Source organism: Nuphar pumila, chromosome 6 (genome assembly GCF_984573655.1).
Source record: "Nuphar pumila chromosome 6, dmNupPumi1.hap1.1, whole genome shotgun sequence".
NCBI classification, from domain to species: domain Eukaryota; kingdom Viridiplantae; phylum Streptophyta; class Magnoliopsida; order Nymphaeales; family Nymphaeaceae; genus Nuphar; species Nuphar pumila.
In genome coordinates, this window is record NC_143254.1 from 113,670,155 (window position 1) to 113,691,489 (window position 21,335).

At 37.2% G+C, this 21,335-nt stretch overlaps 1 protein-coding gene across 4 annotated transcripts in view; it reads right to left on the reverse strand.

Moving 5' to 3' along the window:
* The window catches only part of LOC149835767 (MATE efflux family protein), a 143,241-nt gene that overhangs the window by 29,238 nt on the left and 92,668 nt on the right, over nucleotides 1–21,335 (reverse strand). For 3 of the 4 annotated variants that reach the window (XR_016432366.1, XM_090008736.1, XM_090008737.1), the window contains exons 10-14: nucleotides 15,312–15,383; nucleotides 15,049–15,165; nucleotides 14,872–14,967; nucleotides 14,634–14,755; nucleotides 14,216–14,322 (exon numbers count right to left, since the gene is read on the reverse strand). Coding sequence is in view for 3 of the 4 variants with exons in the window: in XM_090008736.1 (XP_089864862.1) it covers nucleotides 14,238–14,322; nucleotides 14,634–14,755; nucleotides 14,872–14,967; nucleotides 15,049–15,165; nucleotides 15,312–15,383 (492 nt within the window). In the remaining variant the exon portion in view is untranslated. The remainder of the gene's footprint in view (nucleotides 1–14,215; nucleotides 14,323–14,633; nucleotides 14,756–14,871; nucleotides 14,968–15,048; nucleotides 15,166–15,311; nucleotides 15,384–21,335) is intronic. The other variant, XM_090008738.1, reaches the window with a different exon arrangement.

Sequence of the window (21,335 nt, forward strand, 5' to 3'; positions counted from 1 at the left end):
TTAAGCTCAAATGAGCTGAAACAAAGGTCTAATGGACTTTGAACTGGAACCGAGCTGTTCGAACTCCTAGTGAACTTAGATTAGACTCACGGGATGAGATCTAATAGATTTAACTGACTCGAGGACAGTTTGGTTAAAATTCAATCTAAAATGAGCTTATTTCGCGAGAAACTAACTAATTTTAGCTTAAATGAACTGACACTACTCATCGTGAGCTCAGGAAAGCTAGGAATGATTGACATTCTAACTCTTCTGAACTTAGTATGAGTTTGGTTAAGTATGACAGATGAAGGGCTAAGGATGACTCAGGGGTAAAATGGTAATCTCATTGATAAAATGGGATAAACTGACCTCTAGACTGGGGTAAACCTAGGGGTGGGACTCGACACTGCCTTGCAGGGGTTCGACATCTGTGTAATGAAGATGTCTGGAATGGACTTGAAAATTTTGGAGTGTTTACAGATCTCTATTTGAGATGATTCATAATGGGACTCCGTAAAGTCTAACGATCTCATCTATATAATCCGCAAGACTTTCCAGTGTCTGATTTGTATGAATTGGCAAAAAGTGTGCCGACTTCACCAGGAAGTCCACAATAACCCAAATAGCATCATACTGATGTCGAGTCTTGGGCAGGCCTACTATAAATTCCATGGTAAGGTCTTCCCATTTCCACTGTGGTATCTCTATAGCTTGCATCATACTGCCTGGTCTCTGATGTTCAGTCTTGACCTGTTGACAAATCAAACACTTCAAAATGTACTCAACAATCTCAGGTTTCATCCTCTTCCACCAGAAGTTGCATTGTAAGTCCTTCTACATCTTAGTACTGCCAAAGTGGATAGTAAACTTGGATCTATGAGCATCATCAAGCAAATACTTCCTCAATTACGGATCTTTAAGTACCCATAATCGTTGGCCAAACCATATACTACCATCTTCTTCTCAGTGCAAAGTTGATTCATCTTGTTGGCAAGTTGCTAGAATCTTAGAGAAGTTCGAATCATCTTTCTGTTGAGCTATGATATGATCCATGATATCCGTCAAAATAGCCATGCTGGCTATTCTCACCCTGCTAAAATTGGAACCAAAAGGTTTCCATGCAATAAAATCTTCGAGAAGCTTCTACTCATTACTCATGGCACAAGATAAGCTTCCTGCCTTTCTGCTCAAGGCGTCTGCGACAACATTAATTTTTTCTTTGTGGTAAGAAATAGTAAAATCGTAAATCTTTGAGAAGCTCTAACCACCTTTTTTCTCTCATATTCAACTCCTTAGAGAAAATATACTTGAGGCTCTTATGGTAGGAGAATACCTCGAATTGCTCTCCATAAAGATAGTGTCACCATATTTTGAGAGCGAACACTACTGCTGCTAACTCCAAATCATGAAGGGTAATTACGCTTGTGCATCTTCAATTGGCGAGAAACGTATGCAATCACTTTGTCATGTTGCATTAGAATACAACCTAAACCTGTTCTTGAAGCATTGTCATACACAACAAATCCTCCTTGGCCCGAAGGAAGTGTAAATACAGGGGCAGAGATAAGCCTCTTCTTTAACTACTGGAAACTCTATTCACATTGTTGAGTCAATACAAATTTGATTCTCTTGCGAAACGATTTTATCATAGGAGTTGCTATCTTTGAGAAATCATGTATGAATCTTCGGTAATAACCGGCAAGTCCTAGGAAGCTACGAATGTCTGTGACATTCTTAGGTTGCTTCCAATCCAAAACTGCATCTACCTATCAGGATATTTGAAATCTATTTATAACGATCCAAATAAAAAATTAAATTAAGAAATTTAATTATCAGCAAGATAATTACTTAGGCAGGGATCATGGATACTCCATCTTTCGAGATCACGTGTCCCAAAAACATGAGTTGCTCTAACCAAAATTCACACTTAGAGAATTTTGCATATAACTTATGCTTTCTAAGTGTCTCCAGAACGATGTGTAGATGTTTCTGTGATCTTCCTTGCTTTCTAAATAAATCAGGATGTCATCAATAAAAAACAATCATAAAAAGATCTAGAAAGAGCCAAAATATCTTGTTCATAAGATTCATAAATGTTGCAGGTGCATTGGTTAACCCAAAAGGCATTACCCAAAACTCATAATGGCCATAACGCATTCTGAATGTTGATTTCTACACATCTAATTCTGAAATCCTCAACTGATAATAGTCAGATCTGAGGTCTATCTTGGAGAAGACCTTTGCATCTCGAAGCTGATCAAATAAGTCATCTATACGTGGAAGAATGTACTAATTTTTTTATAGTTACCTGATTTAGCATTCAATAGTCAATGCACAACCGCATCGATCCATCCTTTTTTATAAAGAACACAGGTGCTCCCCATGGTGATACGCTAGGACGAATAAATCCTTTTTCCATGAGTTCTTACAACTGTTTTTCAACTCTTCTAGCTCTGTTGGTACCGTCCAGTAAGGAACTTTAGGGATCAGGGTCGTACCAGGAACAAACTCTATCGAAAAATCAATCTCCTATAGAGGGGGTAATCTCAAAAGATCATCAAGAAATATATTTGCAAAGTCTCTTACGATGTCCAAGTCCTGCAAAGTCTACCAAGAAAACACTGGCAAGAAAGGCCTCACACCCCTTCTCAACACAACGTTGAACCTTCAGTGCAGAGATCATCTTTTCCTTCTTTACAGACTTCCAGGCCTTATATTTGAGGACAGGCCAATCGGGACGAATAAATCGGATGTCTCCAGTGACAATCTACACAAGTGTAGTACTCGTATAGCCAATTCATTCTCAATATTACGCTATGTCACATGGGTGCGGGTGCGGGGATGCGACACTTCCAAAAAACCCGGGTGCGGGGATGCGGCAGGGGCAAAAATGTAAAATATATATATATATATATATATATATATATAATTTTGAAGTTTTAACAGTTTAACATTTAACAATAAACATTGTCATAAACTCATAATATGATTCATCAAGCATGCAGTATATCAACCTAAATATCAAATCATCAATCAAATAAGTAAAGCAATTACATAAATCGACCTAAATATCAATCAAATAAGTATTGTATAAAAGAACTAAATTACATACCAAAGTATATCCTGATGAAGTAATGGATGTTAATAATTTTCTTCTTTATCATCAAATGCATCATTAGAAGGAATACTGGGCTCAGCTAAATCCATGTTTGTTACATTGAATTCATGTTCTCCCTCGAAGTCACACTCTTCTGGGTTTACATCCCAAAATTTGGATGTTCCTTGTCTGCGTTATAAACCCAATTTGAAAATGATAAATACAATACAAGTATATTTAAATGAAAACTAAGAAATAATCAAATAACTAAGAGAGCAAATTAGTACCTGTATTCATCATTGCTTCGCGAAAGTAATTGATGATTTGAATGAACATATACTAAATCCTCTGCACGTTTGCTGGTGAGTTTGTTTCTCTTCATGTTGTGGATTTGAGAATATGTGCTCCAATTTCTTTCACAACAAGATGAACTAGCAGACTGCGATAGCAATCTTAATGCAAGACGTTGCAGAAGAGGTGTTTCTGATCCAAATGTTGACCACCATGTGATAGGATCTATATTATCTTCTTCTCTCGCGAATAATGTCGGTCCATATAATCTGGAAGATGAAAATTTTCCAAACTCTTGTGTGACTTAAGAATGTAGAAGATATGCTTATGAAAAAAATCTTGTCATACACATATTTATATGTCTTGATAGCTCTGGGTCTAAATTTGGAGGGACACGACTAATACCACCAGCCCGCCACTTATTTGCATAATATTTTGGATTAAGAGAATGTGTCATGCAATGCAAAAGAGTGTTGCTCTTATCCCATCTTCTGACTAAAATTGAATGAATATGATTAAAAAAATCTGAATCATCCAATGCAGGATTTTTTTCTTCATGCATGAAAACTATAGCTTGTATTTTTTCAATCATATTATCCCACATTTCATAAACTCTGTGAAGCATGAGCTCATCCTTATCAACTTCTCTTAACATTTCCCAAATAGGTTGCGTAAATTGAATGAAGTATACCACTCTGTCCCAAAACTCATCATCAAGAATGAATTTCTTAATTTCTTGAGCCTTGATATCATCATCAGCACGATAGAATGTCCAATTTTCATCAGTCACCATGTTAATCAAAGCATTCTTCACTCTTTTAATCCTCTTCATCATCACAATGATGGACGCAAAACGTGTTTTAGCGACCTTCAACAATTTCAAATCAAAATGCCTATTAAATATAGCATTAGCACGATGGTGGTTAACAACAAAATTCCTAATGCTTTTGACATTTCTTTCTAAATCTTCAATCCATGAACATAAAGCATATGCTTGTGAATTTTCTTCTTCTTTGGGGTTGCAGATGCTCTTTAGGGCTAGATTTAAGTTGTGTGCTACATAGAGAGTCAAAAAAATATGAGGGTACTCACTCTCCAAACTCAACGCTGCACTTTTACAAACTGGAGCGTTGTCTGTAATGATTTGTACAACTTTCTGATCACCCACTTCTTTTATCACTTTTATAAACAATCCCTTCAAATACTCTACATTTTTATTTTCCTCAGATGCATCAACTGCTTTCAAGAATATTGGGCCACTAAGCGAACAAGCAATGAAATTGATTAATGGACGCCTTTGAATATCTGTCCATCCATCAGACACAATAGAAACTCCATTTTGCTCCCATGAATATTTTTTAATCTCTAACAACCTCTCCACATTTGCCCTCTCTTCTGCAAAAAGTGTGGTTCGTATTTTTTCTGAACTTGGAGGCACATAACCACTCAAATTACAATTTGCCAATGATGTTACTAAATCCTTCCAATAAGGATTTCTAGCCGCATTAAATGGGAGTGAACCAGAATAAAAATACCTCCCAACTTTTCTATCTGATTCTTCTCTTCTATATGTATTGAATGCTGCTTATATCGTTCCTCTACCTCCTACATTGACTTTTCTTTTCTTTTCAGCATCTTCTTGGTGACTTGCAAATGGCACACTGACTGCAGAAGAATCGGCCATTGCCTTTCTCTTCTCATATTCTTTTTGTATTTTCTTGTATTGTCTTCGCATTGCCTCATCAACTTTTTTGCAAGCTGAAATGCCATGTCCTGGTATCTTCAACAAATGAGCCTTCACTCTTGTGTAAGACCCAACAAAATCTCTTTCGCAGAGCTTACATCGAAATCTCTTGTTTCCACCACCTCCTTCTCCAGTTTTTGCAAGTTTATCTACATGTACCCATAGTGGCCCCACATCATCAATCCCACTGCAACTATCAGCAAAACTAGCAGCAGAAGTCACATGTTGGGATGAGGATGACGCAAGTCCTTTCCCTTTATCCGTCATTTTTATCCTGAAAATACAAAAAAAATACATTAAAATTTTCAAATCAATTCGAAAACACAGGGAGAAGGGGGGGCTCAGCCCCTCCCCTGCCAACCCAACAAGAGAGCGAGAGTGAGGGGAGCTTGACCCCTCCCCTGCTGACAACAGAGGGAGCAGGGGGGGGAGGGGGCACTGTCGACCCAAAAAAAGAGCCAGATGGGGGAGGGGCTCGGCCCCTCCACTGTCGACCCAAAAAAAAAAACAGATGGGGGAGGGGCTCGGCCCCTCCCCTGTCGACCCAAAAAAATAACAGATGGGGGAGGGGCTCGGCCCCTCCCTTGTCGACCCAAAAAATAAAACAGATGGGGGAGGGGCTCGGCCCCTCCCCTGTCGACCCAAAAAAAGAGCCAGATGGGGGAAGGGCTCGGCCCCTCCTGTGCCGAAAAACGAGGGAGCAGGGAGGGCTCAGCCCCTCCCCTGCCGACCCAACATCAGACCGAGAGAGGGGGGGGGGGGTGTTCGGCCCCTCCCCTGCCGACCCAAGAAGAGAGTGAGAGAGGGTACATACCTGCGAAAGGAGAGGAGGAGCCGAGAGGAGGAGCTTGGGAGGCGAAGGTGGGGCGGCGATGGGAGAGAGAGGAGAGATTAGGGCAAAATTTTTTTTTGCCCTAATCCTCCTTTTCATCGGGGACTTTTTTTTACGCCCAAATAGTGGACAAAAATGACCCTGGGTGCGTTGACCGCACCCAGGGTCGTGTTGACCGCACCCGCATCGCATCGACGCGGGTGCGACATCTGTTTTGCCGAGTCCCTGTGACATAGGTATTACGTCATACCCAATCATGTCCAGCACAATCAGATTGGCAGAGAGGTTCGGCCCCACAATGATAACTTTCATTTCAAGCAATAGTTCTATTGCTCGATGGTGTGACAATCTCTAATACATATCTCAGTGCAACAGGTGTTACATCTATCATGTTAGCAAAATGTGCAGACACAAAAGAGTGTGCGCTAATTTAAGCATGAGTTGAGCTGGGAAAAGGGGAATCTGATTTCAAAACAATATATATATTAAGATTCGTCGATTTTAATGATCTTGCATTGGAATATGCATATTATCGATTTTCACTGTTCATGCATCTAAAATATACTTGTGTTTCAGATTTAGTCGATCTTATTGCTTATACATCTGAAAATATGGATATAATTTAGATGTGTCGATTTCATACTCATGCATGTGTTTCTGAAGCTGCAGATTTTATTGGAAATACATGGTTGTGTGTATCCCTGTTTTGTTGATTTCCCATGCTCATGCCTATTTGTCGAGTTTCCAGGCTCTTGTAATCTGAATATATTTTTTTGATTCATATTTGTCGAGTTACATGCGCATGCATCTGAATATATTTACATGTTTCAGTTTTATTGAGTTCAATACTCATATATATGCAGATCAACAGCTATTTTACCTGAGTATACAGGTCTGGCCGACCCATGTACATGATTATGATCATGTACATGGATTAGCCAGTATGCTATATACTTGTGTGTACAGGTCTGGTAGAGATGGATCAGCTAACATGTTGTATACTTGTGTGTACAGGTCTGACCGACCCATGTACATGATTATGATCATGTACATGGATCAGTTGGCATGCTGGTTACGCGTTTATTTCAGTTTGGCCGACCCATGTACATGATTCCGATCATGTACATGGATCAACCCAGCTAATGTTTACATGATTATACATGTTTATTTAGTTTGGCCGACCCATGTACATGAATTTGATCATGTACATGGATCAGACCAGCTGTGATATGTTTATTTTTGAGTGGTCGCTCCATGTACATGAATCTCATCATGTACAGGAATCTGATCAGTGGATTGCACATCTCTTGATATAGTTGATACATGTACATAATTCTGAGTATGTACATGAATTGAACCAGCTGTGGCTAGTTTTCTGATGGTCGATACAGGTACATGAATCTGATCATGTACATGAATCTGACGAGGACAATGATATTTTTTGTTTTGCTGATTTGTGTACATGATTTGAGTATGCACATAAATCTGTTTGGCATTTGAAATTTTTTTGCATAGCCGATTTGCGTACATGAAGATGGTCATGTACATGTTTATTATTGGAATATGTATTTTATGAGTTGATACATAAATCTGATCCGAAATTGATCAGTTTGCAATTGTGCATATCATACGCATGAATCTGAAATAATTTAATGTTTGCATGATTGTGATCATATGCATATTCGATTGATCATATGCATGAAATTGATCATGAATGGTGTGGTCTGTGAGCATCGTATGTGCTTGGCTTAATGTGCATTCATTTTGTGTTTTGAAGGTGCATTGTGAGCATGTTTGAAAACTGTGTGTTGCATGTTCATTGAAATTTTGCAATTTTCATGACTTTTGAGATATGTTAGTGGTCAGATGTGAACCACTGCAGGCCATGTAGGCTAGGAGCATATGTTGATCCAATGCAGTTGATTTTATTTATAAGCAAAATAATTTTTGAAAATTTATTGGTTTTTCAAACTTAATTACACTATTAAATTGTGACAGAACCCAAAATTGTTTTTGCATGTTGATTTGCAAAATTGTTATTACATAAAGAACTTGAAATTTATTTGGAATGGTAAAAGAGACCAAACAGTGTAATTAATTTCTTCCTTGATGTCCCTTTCACACTGTAAGAATCTTGAGTGGCGGTCATAGGAGACTCTAAAAATACTAAAACTCTATGTGCGATTGTGCCCTAGAACCCGATATGGTGGTTCACCTCCCAGCTACGGTTTTAGGGAGATTCAATCATTTTGCCTAGGAGTGGTATTGTTGACTCAACTGTAGTTATTGGTATACTAAAAAAGTAGCATTAGTGGATGTTGATTTCCTTGATGTCTTGATATTAGATGTTGATTTCTAATGTTCCGATTGATGGTGTTGATTCCTGATATCAATCGAAGAACAAGTGTGAAACCCAGTAATAAAATACAAATTGTGTGTTAAGCTATGACTGAGAACTTAACTTGAACTTCGAGAATTGTTCCCGTTTTGCGTATCTACGGGTTTAAGAAAAAGTGAAAATTAAACTTATGTGCATTTAATAGGGACATGCATGCAAAAGCAACTTTGATAAATAACTTAAGTTATTCATGCATGCGCATTGAACCATGCCTATTTTACTATTCAACATTAGTTCATGCATTCATGCCTATTTGGTTTTGCATGGTATTTGGTTGAATGCTTGAATAGTAAGATATTTGTAGTAAGTTATTGCTTGTGATATTCTTCTGAAATTTATGCATGAATTGATTTATACTATTTCCTTTACTGTTTGAATTTTTAAAAGAATTCGTACGAGGACTTCAATTCTTACCCGTTTTTTTAAATTTGTTTTCCAAGAGCAGATGCTCAGTGATGTCTTGGACTAGCTAACTGGAAATTGCGAGAGTTATGACTGGTGTCGAAGTTCTGGCAGGATGGCTTGATTTGATATAGTTGATTTTTATGTTCTTAGATTTACTCAACTTTTCGATGAATTAATAAAGTTTGATTTATTACTTCAAGTTGATTCAATGCATGGTATGGTTTGTGGTTTGGTATATTAAATCTGTGATGTGCCCCGGATCCTTGGAAGAGTTTTCGCAACTGTTTAAAAAAAATCACTATTTTTACGAGGGTCAGTTGGGGTCATTAGAGATGATGCATGTCTTGCTTCACTATATGCACAATAGACTTTTTGTTTATCTTTCACAATACTTTGTGGGTACAATACAGACAATATCTAAATTAGATGAACGACCTAAAAGATACATTCAATCAATTGGTGACTTATTACCCTGTCATTACTCATCTTTTCTGATTCTAAGTATGGGACGACAATGTCGAGATAGAGCTTCCACTACCTCCAACCTGATATATCAATTTTTTTAATTGAAACAATCTCACTACCACCCCGCAGCACCAATGACACATATCCCCTATCTCCGTGGCTGGGGAAGCAACCCTTCATGCTTAACAATATCCCACGGAGTATAGTAAAATGCTTACCCTCTTATTATAAGCTATAATAAATACATTCTTTAACATTTAATTTAATTCTCTTAACATACGTCCATAATTTACATATTTTCAAGCACCTATGATTTCAATTAACCCATCATAAGATTCTTGGCCACCCATTTAGAACACTTAACACATTTTGGTCTAGTTGAACGTGCACAAGGTCGGGAGCCACCCATTTGGGCTTGAGGCTTCGTAAAACAATAATTGCATAACACATTTTTTATTATGGACATTAGGCAAATCATACATCATTCAATATTCATTTCATCAAACATCATGTCATGAGTATGATACCATGTATCGTAAATCTTTGTTGTACTCATGCATCAAAATTTGGTCTTTCATTCATATGCATGTTTTAAGACAAATATGATTGCATAATAATTCAGAAATAGGCATATTAAAAAGCGTGAACCACATACATACATTTGTAAAATTCTGAAATACACTCATCAGAATATGTTCATAAACTTGAACATACACATATTTTCATTTAAAACATATTTGGAATTCTTGGGTATGAACAATTTTGAAACTTTTTGCGCATATATAATTTTGCTCGTAAAAATTCAATGGTTTCATAAATATACCTTTTTTCTCTTAAAACGTGGATAAACAATTTTTGAAACTATATATATATATATTTGCTCATATGATTTCATAAATATACCTTTTTCTCGTAAAGTGTGCAATATGAACAATTTTCTATATACATATATATTTGCTCATAAAATCCAATGGTTTCATAAATATAGCCTTTTCTCCTAAAGCATGCAATATGAACAATTATTGGAAACTATATATATACTATATATATATATATGTTTAACTTTTCACATACAAAAATCCAACATTTCAAATAACCTAAAACTATGCATGTATATAAGTTATCGTAAACCTACCTTGGTGTAGGTGTGATCTTAGGAGGAACAATTTTGCGGTGAAAGCGACGATGCAGCGGCTTGGCAGAACTGAAGCGGAGGAAAAAGATTCGGGCTGAGTGCAGCTCGGTTTGGCCCGAGCCAGGCTTGGCTGAGCGGGAATGTTAAACCCAACAGGGAGAGAGAGGGAGATGCGTCCGATGGGGCTGTCACCGGAAAAACAGCAGCCAGTGCTGGTGATGCTGTTGGAAGGAGGTGCAGCAGACAGTCTGCTGCTGTCAGTTGCAAAAGGGGAGCAGGATCAGCAGCTGGAATCGTTGTTGTTGGTGGGGTGGCAGGCCAAGGCAGCTGGCAAAGCTATTGCTGTCGGAGAATCGGCAGGGAGGGCATTGGCTAGTGGCCGAAAAAAGAGGAGCAGCAGTCGAGGCTGCTGCTGTGGGCGGTAGACATGGAGAAGCGGTCAGAGATGCTATTGTTGGCGAAAAGAGGAGCAACAGCTGAAGCTGCTGTTGTGGCTGCCGAAAAAGCACAAGGAGAAGAAGGAGACAGCGAGCGGCGGTAGCCTGTGCACAGCGAGGCGGCTGGGTGGCCTGCGCCTTCTTGCCAGAAAACACAAAGGCAACGGCAAGTGGTGAGGCAACAGGGAGGCGCTGCCGGCTGGGAGGTGCAGCCGGGTCATGGCAACGAGAAGGCTGTTGGTGGTGCGTGAATGGGGGTGTCGATGGTGGATGGTGGTGAGAAGGTGCTCGGTTGGAGGTAAGGTGGTGAAGATGAGCAGTAGTGGTGGTGTTTGGTGATGGGAGTGAGAGAAAGGAGTAAGGGAGAGGGAGAACATGGTTGATAAGAGAGGAGTTGGGGAGAGGAGAGAGGTGTTTGCGTGAATGAGGTTTTAGAAGAAGGGAGAGTGGGTATTTATAAGGGAAAATTAAGGGGGAAACTTAGGGATTTTGGGAAAAAAAATAAGGTGGAAATGAACATTTCATTTTGGGTTTTAAATTTTGATCTTTTTTTAGTTTCGAAATTGGTTTTAAGGGGAGAGGGGAAAAGTGAAAATAAAGAAGGGGAAAAAGGAAATTTAGTTTTTGGTTTTAGGAGGGAAATCTAATGAACTTGGATTTGGATTTTGGTGACACCCATTTGGGTCTCAGCAAATCCAAATCAACCCTATATATATATCTATCTCTCTCTCTCTCTCTCTCTCTCTCTCTCTCTATATATATATATATATATATATATATATATATATATATATATATATATATATATATTTAATTAGACTCATTTGGGGTCCCGAGTGGACCTAAATCCTATCCATACAAGCGGGATCCGTTTGGGCCTTAAGTGGATCCAAACAAATTTCATACTACACTTAGTAAGATCCATTTGTATCTTAAGTGAATCCAAATCTTATTTTCTTAGGTAGAATCTATTTAGGTCCCATTGGAATCCAGATCCAAACAAATTTATTTTTCCTTCATGGGATCCATTTGGGTCTCAAATGCATCTGAAAGCCTTATTTACTTATTGGGATCCAATTGGGTCTTGAAATAGATCCAAAATGTCTTTTTCTTAGTGGAATCCATTTGGGTCTCCAAATGGATCCAAAACTCATTTAGATTAGTGAAATCCATTTGGATCTTCAAATGAATCCAAAATACTTTCTACATTAGAAGGAGATCCATTTGGGTCTCAAATGGATCCAAATCCCTTCTATGTTTGGTTTAAACCCCGATATGGGTCTAGACCCTATCAAAATCCATTTGGGTTGATCCAAAGCATAAAATACCTTGTAAAAACCTCATAATTTCCTTGATTAAATAACTCAAATAAATGTCAAAATGTTACTGATAATGAATTTTCTAATTAATCAACCGATAATTTTCTAGAAAAAGTGGTATTTAGTCAGAATAATTCACAAAAATTTCTTTTTCATTCATTTTGAAATTCAAAAAAATTTGTGGTCTTTACAGATATCATGTAATGAAACCAACAAAAATTCAAGAGAGTGCCTCAAAGGCTACAATGGGATACAAAAACAAAGTGTTTAATATGGACCAAATGCACTCTCACAATCGAGATACACACTAACAACTCACAAAGAGAGTCACAACAACAACTACGCCTTCATCTCAAAACAATTGGGGTCGGCGATATGAACCAAAAAAGAAAATCATTCTGGGTCCTCCTCCAATCATTTTTACCCAATGCCATGTCCTCGGTGAGGTTCAAAGCATTCATATCCTTTCCTATCATCTCCATCCAAGTCTCCAAGTCTTCTTAGGCCTACCCCGACCTCTTTTAACTAATATATTTTTCCATTTCTCCATCCTTCTAATTAGAGCATCATTACGCCTTCGCCGAATATGTCCAAACCACTGTAAACGATTCTCTCTCATCTTATTTTCAATGGATGCAATGCCTACCTTCTTACGTATCTCCTCGTTTTGAATCTTATCTTTTATTGTATTTCCACACATCCATCTAAGCATACACATCTCAGCTACTCATTTTTTGAATATGATGTCTCTTGGCAGCCCAATATTTCGTACCATATAGTAAAGTGGGCCTAATTGTCGTCCTATAAAACTTTCCCTTCAACCGCAATGGCATTCTACGATCGTACAACACTCCAGTTGCACAAAGAGAGTCACAAGTAAAAAAAATCTCATTAACAAAATGCTTAGAAAAGCATTAAATACATAATAGGGAAGATCTCTATTTATAAGCAAAAAAGGAGAGCAAAGGAGGCAGCCCAACTAGAGGTTGGGCTAGCCACCAATGGTCATACGGCCTGTCCCCAACAGTCACATCAATAAAAAAAAATAAAAAACAAGAAAACAAAAATAAAACAAAAAATATAAAGTCAGACTCTAGTGGGCTGACCCCTATTACAAAAGGAAAGGACTGAAATACACCTGATGGGTATCAGTTTACATACAAAATAAAATATATAAAAAAACATATATTCACATATATATAGAATTATATATATAAATATATATTAGATATATACAATATCTTAACAATTCATTAATGGACTGATTAATCATAGCAAGTTGATTTTAAATGCTTTTAAGTTGACCCAAATAATTAGAAATAGACTTATTGTCTTTACTTTGAGTGCAAAGGGATTGCCTTGAATGCATAATATTTGCTTGAGAAAAATGTGCATGTGAATCTCAAAGACTTCCACAGGTCATATGCAGCAGGAAGTTCAACAGCTTATGAAAAAATTTCTTCAAAAAGAGTGGAATCAATCCACCAAATTAGTCCTTGATCCCGAACCACCACTCTTCATAAAAAGGTTCAGCTTAATCTCTTTTGAACTGTCCTTTATCTCTTCTCAGGACACAGTAAGTGAAGTGTCTTAACTGTTCCATCAAAGAGTAATTGCAGGGGTATTGGTTGAAGAAGCACTAGCAGAAGAAGGCTCCACGGTTCTCAGGTAACTTCATAATTCTGATAGGTAATATATTTTTATCTTCTGCCCACTTCACCTACATCACAATCAGTAGCAATTTAATATGCTTTCTCTTACAGAGTATTCAGCACAAGCATTCAGATATTAATTAGGTATCATAGAAACAACCCACAAAACCTTCTAGTTCAAGTAAGAGTTCATAGTCATTCCTGATCAGCAGCATATTAATCTAAACTTTGCCATCTGTAGGGCCTTGTGCTTCCTGGTATCAGTCAGCCTGCATAAAGGAGGGTTGCTTCAAGTGGGACCCTTCCCCATATCTTACTAATGCTTCTTATACAGTGTATTTATGGAGAATGAAGAAAAAAGTGACCACAGAAATAAATCCACAAGTTTGATGATGATGAAAATATAATTGTTACAGCATGCACAAACAGAGAGTAGTACTAGTATATAGTAGACATACCAGATAACAATTGCCAAATATCTCAGTTCTGTATGCTTGATCCACTAAATTCACCTTTTTGGAAGTCAGTCCACAAAAACCACCATGGACCAGTTTTTGACCCTAGCCTGAGAATACAAGGTTTGATGGGGTTAATATGCATAACCATATCTAAGTGGGAATTCTAAAATAAACACAGGCTACAAGTAATTACTTTTATGCAAGACTGCACAGATTGACAACATTTTGTGTGTTTCATCCCTTTTTTTTCTTTAGTACGTCTTGCATGATTTTTTAGTTTTAAGAGATTTTGCTCCTTTTTTTGAGACGCCTATGCATTGAAAAAGCTATTGATAACATGAATGCATCTTCTATTTTGCAAAGGCAGAGAAGTCTTAAGAATTTGACATGGCTTGCTACTGGAACAGATCCAAGTTACCTAAAAACTCCAGCAGCCATACGCAAACCCATGAAGAGGGAAAGACCTAACCAAACTCCATAAAGCCCAAAGATAGTTGGAGCATAGAGCAAAAAAACAGAAGAAATTGCACCAACAGTCATCTGCATCATCAAAAGCCTAAACTCAGCAAACCTAAACTCAGCATAATTTAAGTGTAAGACTTGCAAATGCTACTTGACAAGACATCAGAACAAAATTTAGTACAAAATGAACACACCATTGCAACAGCAGCATACGAGAAATCAGACACACCATAATGCAGTCCATCAAACACAAAAGCTAGTGCATTGATGGGCTGGCTAGCACCAACAAACTGCAAACAATCAAAGGTATCAGTAACTGTACAAACAATGGATACATTTGAAACAAGAGGATACAAGCAATCTGTTCATACCAGTGCTCCAGATCTAACTATTTCTAGAACCTCAACATCCTTGGTGAATAATGGAGCAATAGAGCCAAAAGATGCACATAGTATTACTGCCAAAGCAACTCCAGCAAATAATCCTATCTGCAGAAAGAACAAGAACCATCAATTGCTGACGTGTTGCAAGCAGTCACTAAAAGCATAGTACACTTTATGGAAAAGTTGAAAGTCAAACTCAATTCAATTGCAAATGAAATCAAAAGACAAACTGAAGAGAAGCACTAGATCACCTTCAAGACACAGTAGGCAATGTCTTTAACCTTCTTATATTCTCCCTTTGGAAAAACACTTGCAATCATTGCCTGGAAGTAAACACGCCAACATGCTTATAACAAAAAAAAAGCAATGAAAAATACTTGGATTCAACATCAATCAACAGCGTTCTGATTAATAAAAATAAGCCCTATCAGTAGGAAGCATAAGGAGCAACAAGATGCTAGAAACTAAATAAAAAAGTGGTAAAAACCAACAAAAGGTGAAAGTTGAATGCACGTATCTGATTCCCTTGAGGAATGAGTAAAAATATTTCTAGGATAGCATACATAACTAAATAAATCATAAGTTAAATAAATTAAACTTTTGATTAAATGAAAACTTGCCAAAAGTTCAAATTTAAGGAGGATGACAAGATAATATTGGTTTGAAGTCAACTTAGAAGTGCTATTTTTGCCTTCAGTAATTTTCTAAATTGCATTTTCCTGAACTCAAAGTGTTCCTCTTTACTTTTCAATTGATTAAGCAGATACATAGAATTACTCTTTCATTTTTCTAATAAGAAAGCAGGAAACCACCTATGGCTGCTTATCTAGGAAAACAGTAAATCTGGCAACTACAGTCTGTCAACGACTTGGTGGCAAATGTTTAATCAAGGACAGAATGTTTGTTGGTACAAATAAGCCAATTATGTATTCCACGCATAACTGCAATGACTTCTAAATGAGAAGTTTTTTGGCACATGACGTACTTCAAGTTGTAAAGAGAAGAAGAAACGCCTTCAAGTACAAACAAAGTGTCCACCAAGGTTTCCAAAGTCGACAAACACAAATGCCACTAAGGGCTGTTAAATTATGTAATCAAATCTTGTAATCTTATATATTTTATATATATAAAGGATGATACATATACATATATGATATATATGTATATGTATCTATCCACTTATATATATAAAGTATATATATCCTTATTTTAGTCATAGGGGTAGTTTAGTCATTTCCTCAATTTTACGCACATTCGTTTTCGTGAATGTGATTGTAATTTGCATTTTATTTTTATTTTTATTTTTATTTTCTTTCTTTTTTATTTTTTTCCCTTTTGACTTTTCCCAAAAGGTACCTTGGGGGGGGGGGCTCAAATAGACGTTGGGCCCCTCCAACGTCTATGAGTGGAGCCCCTCCAAGGCTCCTTTTTGGGTTTTATAAATAGGGGTTCTCCCCTTGTAATTCTTTATGCTTTGGGTCAAAGCCCAAGAGATTAATAAAGTGTTTCCCATTCTTTTTATGCCTTTGAGCATTTGTGAGATTTAGTGGGTTGTGCTTTTATGCACAAGTGTTCTAAGAGTTCTTATTGTGCATGTGTGCACGTGTTCATCATCAAGAATATTAAGGTCTTGATCATAGTATCTTGTTGAAGATACTTTTACATGGTATCAAAGCAAGGTTGGAGAAAGAAAGATCGTGTGGATTCTCACATTTTTCAGGTGCATCGAAAAGCGTGCCCTCAAATATTTGGTGATTGGGGTGGATCCTTTCATTCATCCAATACTTTAGAAGATTCTTTCACCAAAAAAGATCTAAAAATCTCTTGAGGTACGTATCCTTTTTTCTCATTTCTCCTCTTTAATGGGTGAAAAAGACTCATTTCTCTCTCGGCTTTAAACTTAATGGCTCCAACTATCAGGTTTGAGCCGAAAATATAGAGGCACATATTAAAGGAAAAGGGCTTTAGGTTATGTCCAAGGCTCAATTTCCGAACCGGAGCCTAAAATCACCTTGATGGAGAGAGGAGAAATAAAAATTCTTGAAGGAGAAGAAAGAGCCAAAGCTCTTGAAGATTATAGCAAAAAACATGAAGAATGGGAGATGAGAAACTTCAAAATCCTCTCATGAAGATGTAATCACTAAGCTAAGTGGGGAAGAAACACGTATGGGTACAAGTAAGAATAACTCAAGTGTTCTAGCAACCCCTTCCAATAATGAAGAAAATGAAGGTGTTAATGTCATTTCAAGACCGATGAGCAATTTAAGGACCTACAAGCCTCCTCATTTCAAGAATCAAAACCAAAGTTCAAGCGGTCAAGGAGAAAAAAGGGATTATAGCAAGCTTTTGTGCCACTTTTGTAAAGAACCGGGGCACATCAAGCCAATATGTCCAAAATGAAAGAAGTTGCTAGCCATGACTACCACATCTCAACCTCAAAAGGAAGAGTGCTCATCATCTTCAAATGAAGCTCTCTCATTGCAACAAATTGTGGATGCTCTTCAACCTCTTCCCAAAGGGGCTATTTCTGAAGCCGCCATGACAACCTATTCTCCTCTTGGTAAGACATCGTGGCTTTTAGATTCGGGTGCTTCATTTCACATGACCCCAAGTATGAGTTCTTTTTCCGATTACTCAAATAATCGCTCCGCATCCTTTGTTTCAACTGCGGATAAAACATCTCTTGAAGTAAAAAGAATTGAAAATTTTGAAAAACAAGGGTTTTTTATTCTAAAAATTAGATTTATACCTAAATTAAACTTAATTTTAGTTTCGATTTATCAAATTTACTTTGGGTGTGATCCCCTCGTAGCTTCTCTCGTAAGCAAGTCGCTTCACTGGGCATCTGAGGTTGCGAAAAACACCAAAAGTAGGGTGTCAGAATCCAAGAAATTATGCGTATGAATTCATCCAATGAAACAAATAAGCATAAAGAATACAGACAGGATTCATGCAATAATTTAAAGAGATGTTACTAGAACACTTTTCATAATTTCATAAGCAATAGACATTCATCACGCAATAGGATGCAATATTATAAAATTCAACCATGCATCATAAGTAAGGAACACAAATAAATATGCATGATCTAATACATAACAGGAAAATGCATACTCTCAGTGCACATGCATAAATAATTTATTATCTTTAATAAAATTCTTTTTCACATGCATGTCTCTATTAGGATGCACACACACATTTAAGTTCCACTTTTTATTATTTTCATTGCCCGCAGATACTCAAAACGGGTAAGAATTCCCGAGGTCAAGCAGGGTTCCCAAGATAAATTAGCACACAAGTTGTATTTTATTACTGAATTTCAAACTTAGCCTTCGACCAAAACAATCTCGGAACATTAGACCACCCATCTAATGTCGGGACAATAGGGACCACCCATCTACAAGTGTCACTTTTCTTGGTATACCAAAACAACAACTGTGTTTATACACCACCCTCGGGCAAAGTGGCAAAAACTCTCTAAAACCGTGGCTAGTAAAAGGAACCTCAATATCGAGTTCACGAGTAACAATAATGTACACGGAGTTTTTGTATCCTCGTGGTTTTCCCAAAACCGCAACTCTAAGAGTTTTATTCTAAAGACGAGATATCTCAGAACGTATATTACAATGTTCTTTTTCTTTATCTTATTATTAATAGTCATTCCATTAATTTGCAATTCAGCATGCCAAATTAATAACACAAATTTGCATATCCAAATGTGAGGCTCATCACGGGACTACAGCCCGTGGAAAAACATAAAACAATGTAATACAGAGAAACAATATCAAATGTGACTTTTGTGATGCATTAAAACAAGTAAAGAATGAGCAATACATGCTCAAGGCTCACCAGGCCTATGACGATCCATTTTGATCATTGTGCATCATATGCAAAAATCATAACATGTCATATATGCAATGATGTCAACAGACTTTTCAATGCACATTCATATATGTCAATCTAAAAATGTGCATGAATTACAACATTCATATGCATGTGTTCAATATTCAATGTGTTCACACAATCATGCCAATTACACGCTTTTATTCATGAACCATTCCAATTAAAACATGCGAACAATCATGTCATTTTGATCATGCAAAAGCATCTCAATTTCATGCATGTACATGCACATGTAAACATCCTTACAGCAATATCTCGAACATACATCACAAAGCAAGTCTAAGCATGTGAGAAATATCACCCCTTTGTATGCATAAGATTAAGTCTAATATACTTAGCATATTTTGAAATTTTACATGCATGACTCAATCTCTATACCAGCTCAAGTAGGTACCAACGGTATGCACATGTACATGAAACAAATGCCATGAACATGCATAACATAACCAGTTTATTTTCATGAGCATGAATTTGAAAATATTCATGCCAAGCTGCATATAACCTTTCCTTTAGAATTTTTTTTTTTGAATCAGCACCCAGCCGACCGGGTCGGCTGGGGCTCGTGTCCAGCCCAGCCGACCCAGTCAGCTGGGCCTGGCAGTGATTACACATAAGGCATGTGACCGCTAATACCTCTTGAGGGGCTAACACACGAGTCTTGTTTATAGAGAAATAATACAAAGGATAAATTACAATTGTTACCATATGTGGTGTCTCGTAAACAATCACTATCCTAGTCAGTAAACAATCACTATCCTAGTCAGAGATACAGTAACACCACCTAAAATAGTAAATAGTGATACAGAAAATAGCAAAACAGTTACATTATCCAAAACTGTGGATATAGTAAGCACCAACCCTACCCTAAACAGTGATGCAGTAACAATAAGAGCAAGATAATAATAACAGTGAATGTCGATTAATAACCTCCAAGTATGAAAGATTGTGAGGGAAGAGTATGCATGTTCCACAAGGCCCTATACAGCCTTGAACAAGCTTCGAGAGAGCATAGTTTAAAAATTTTAGTTTTTTTTTAAGTGAAACCTCATTGAATTATCAGATCTTTCATTAGTTATATCAGTTAGGCTCAAAGGCAGAGATGTTTGCTCTTGATACATGTAGAGGACATGATAACATCAAGTGATGACACTCAGACCGTAGCAGATGTCAAGCATAGACTTGGTGATCTGTTTGAAATGAAGGACCTTAGAGTTTTCATCTATTTTTAGGTTTGGAGGTTGTCTATTCCAAGAAAGGATACCTGTTATCAGCATAACTATGGAGGCGATTTGGTTGCACATTGTTAAAATGTAAAACTGTACATATATGTATATATAATAATATTATATTATTATATATATATATAAATACATTTTTTAATTTCTTTCTTTTCTGTATTTTTTTTCCTTTATTTTTATTTTTTGTCTTTATGTCATCTAGTTCAGTTTGAACTAGAATGACTGTTGCTAGTCAAGTCCTGTCCAGACTTGACTAGCAATAGAGCTGTTGGACTGACACAGTCCAACAGCTCTTAATAGAGCTGTTGGACTGACACATTCCAACAACTCTAAATAGAGTTGTTGGACTGTGCCCAACAGCTCTATTGAGTCCTCTTTCAGCTGTGTATATAAAGGGGTGCAGCCCCTCTTGTATTTCACTCCAATACTTCTTAAGCAATTGGTTTTTCATATCAATAAAGAATACATTTTTATTTTTATTTTGTTTCCAGTTATACCCTTTTTAAGGGTTATGCTTTAGTGTCATTCTTGACACTTGCTCTTGTTAATCAAAGCTCGTGTTTCGAAGATCCCCATTTCATTTCATGGTATCAGAGCCGCGGAAGTACTAAATCTTGAGGAAAAGCTGCCTCGGTTTCCGTGCCCGTTTGCAAAAGTGTTCGCCACTTGAAGAGAAGTGTTTTATCACTTCATTGGAAAAGATTTCACATCTTGTTGTATTGTTTTTTTTTCTTTCTTTCTCATTTTCCTTCTTGTTTCTCTTCTATCCCTATTCTTTCTCTCCTTGTAATCGATGGATGACAATGATAAAGTCACCATCATGCCTATGAAACTAAGCGATACGAACTATGTAACATGGGCTTCAATCATGAAGCACCATATATGGGGAAAAGGCTTATGGGGGATTGTGGATGGTTCCGATTCGGAACCTAAGCTATCTCTTACTAAAAAGGAGGGAGATAAAGACGTCCCTCTATCGGAAGAAGAGAAAATCAAGGCTATTGCCTCATACGAGAAGAAATGGAAAGAATGGAGAATATCTCATGCGAAGATAATGTCATGGCTTATCAATAGCGTTGACATTAAAAAATGCTCAAGTCTTGCCAAATTTGATCATGCCGATAAGGCATGGGA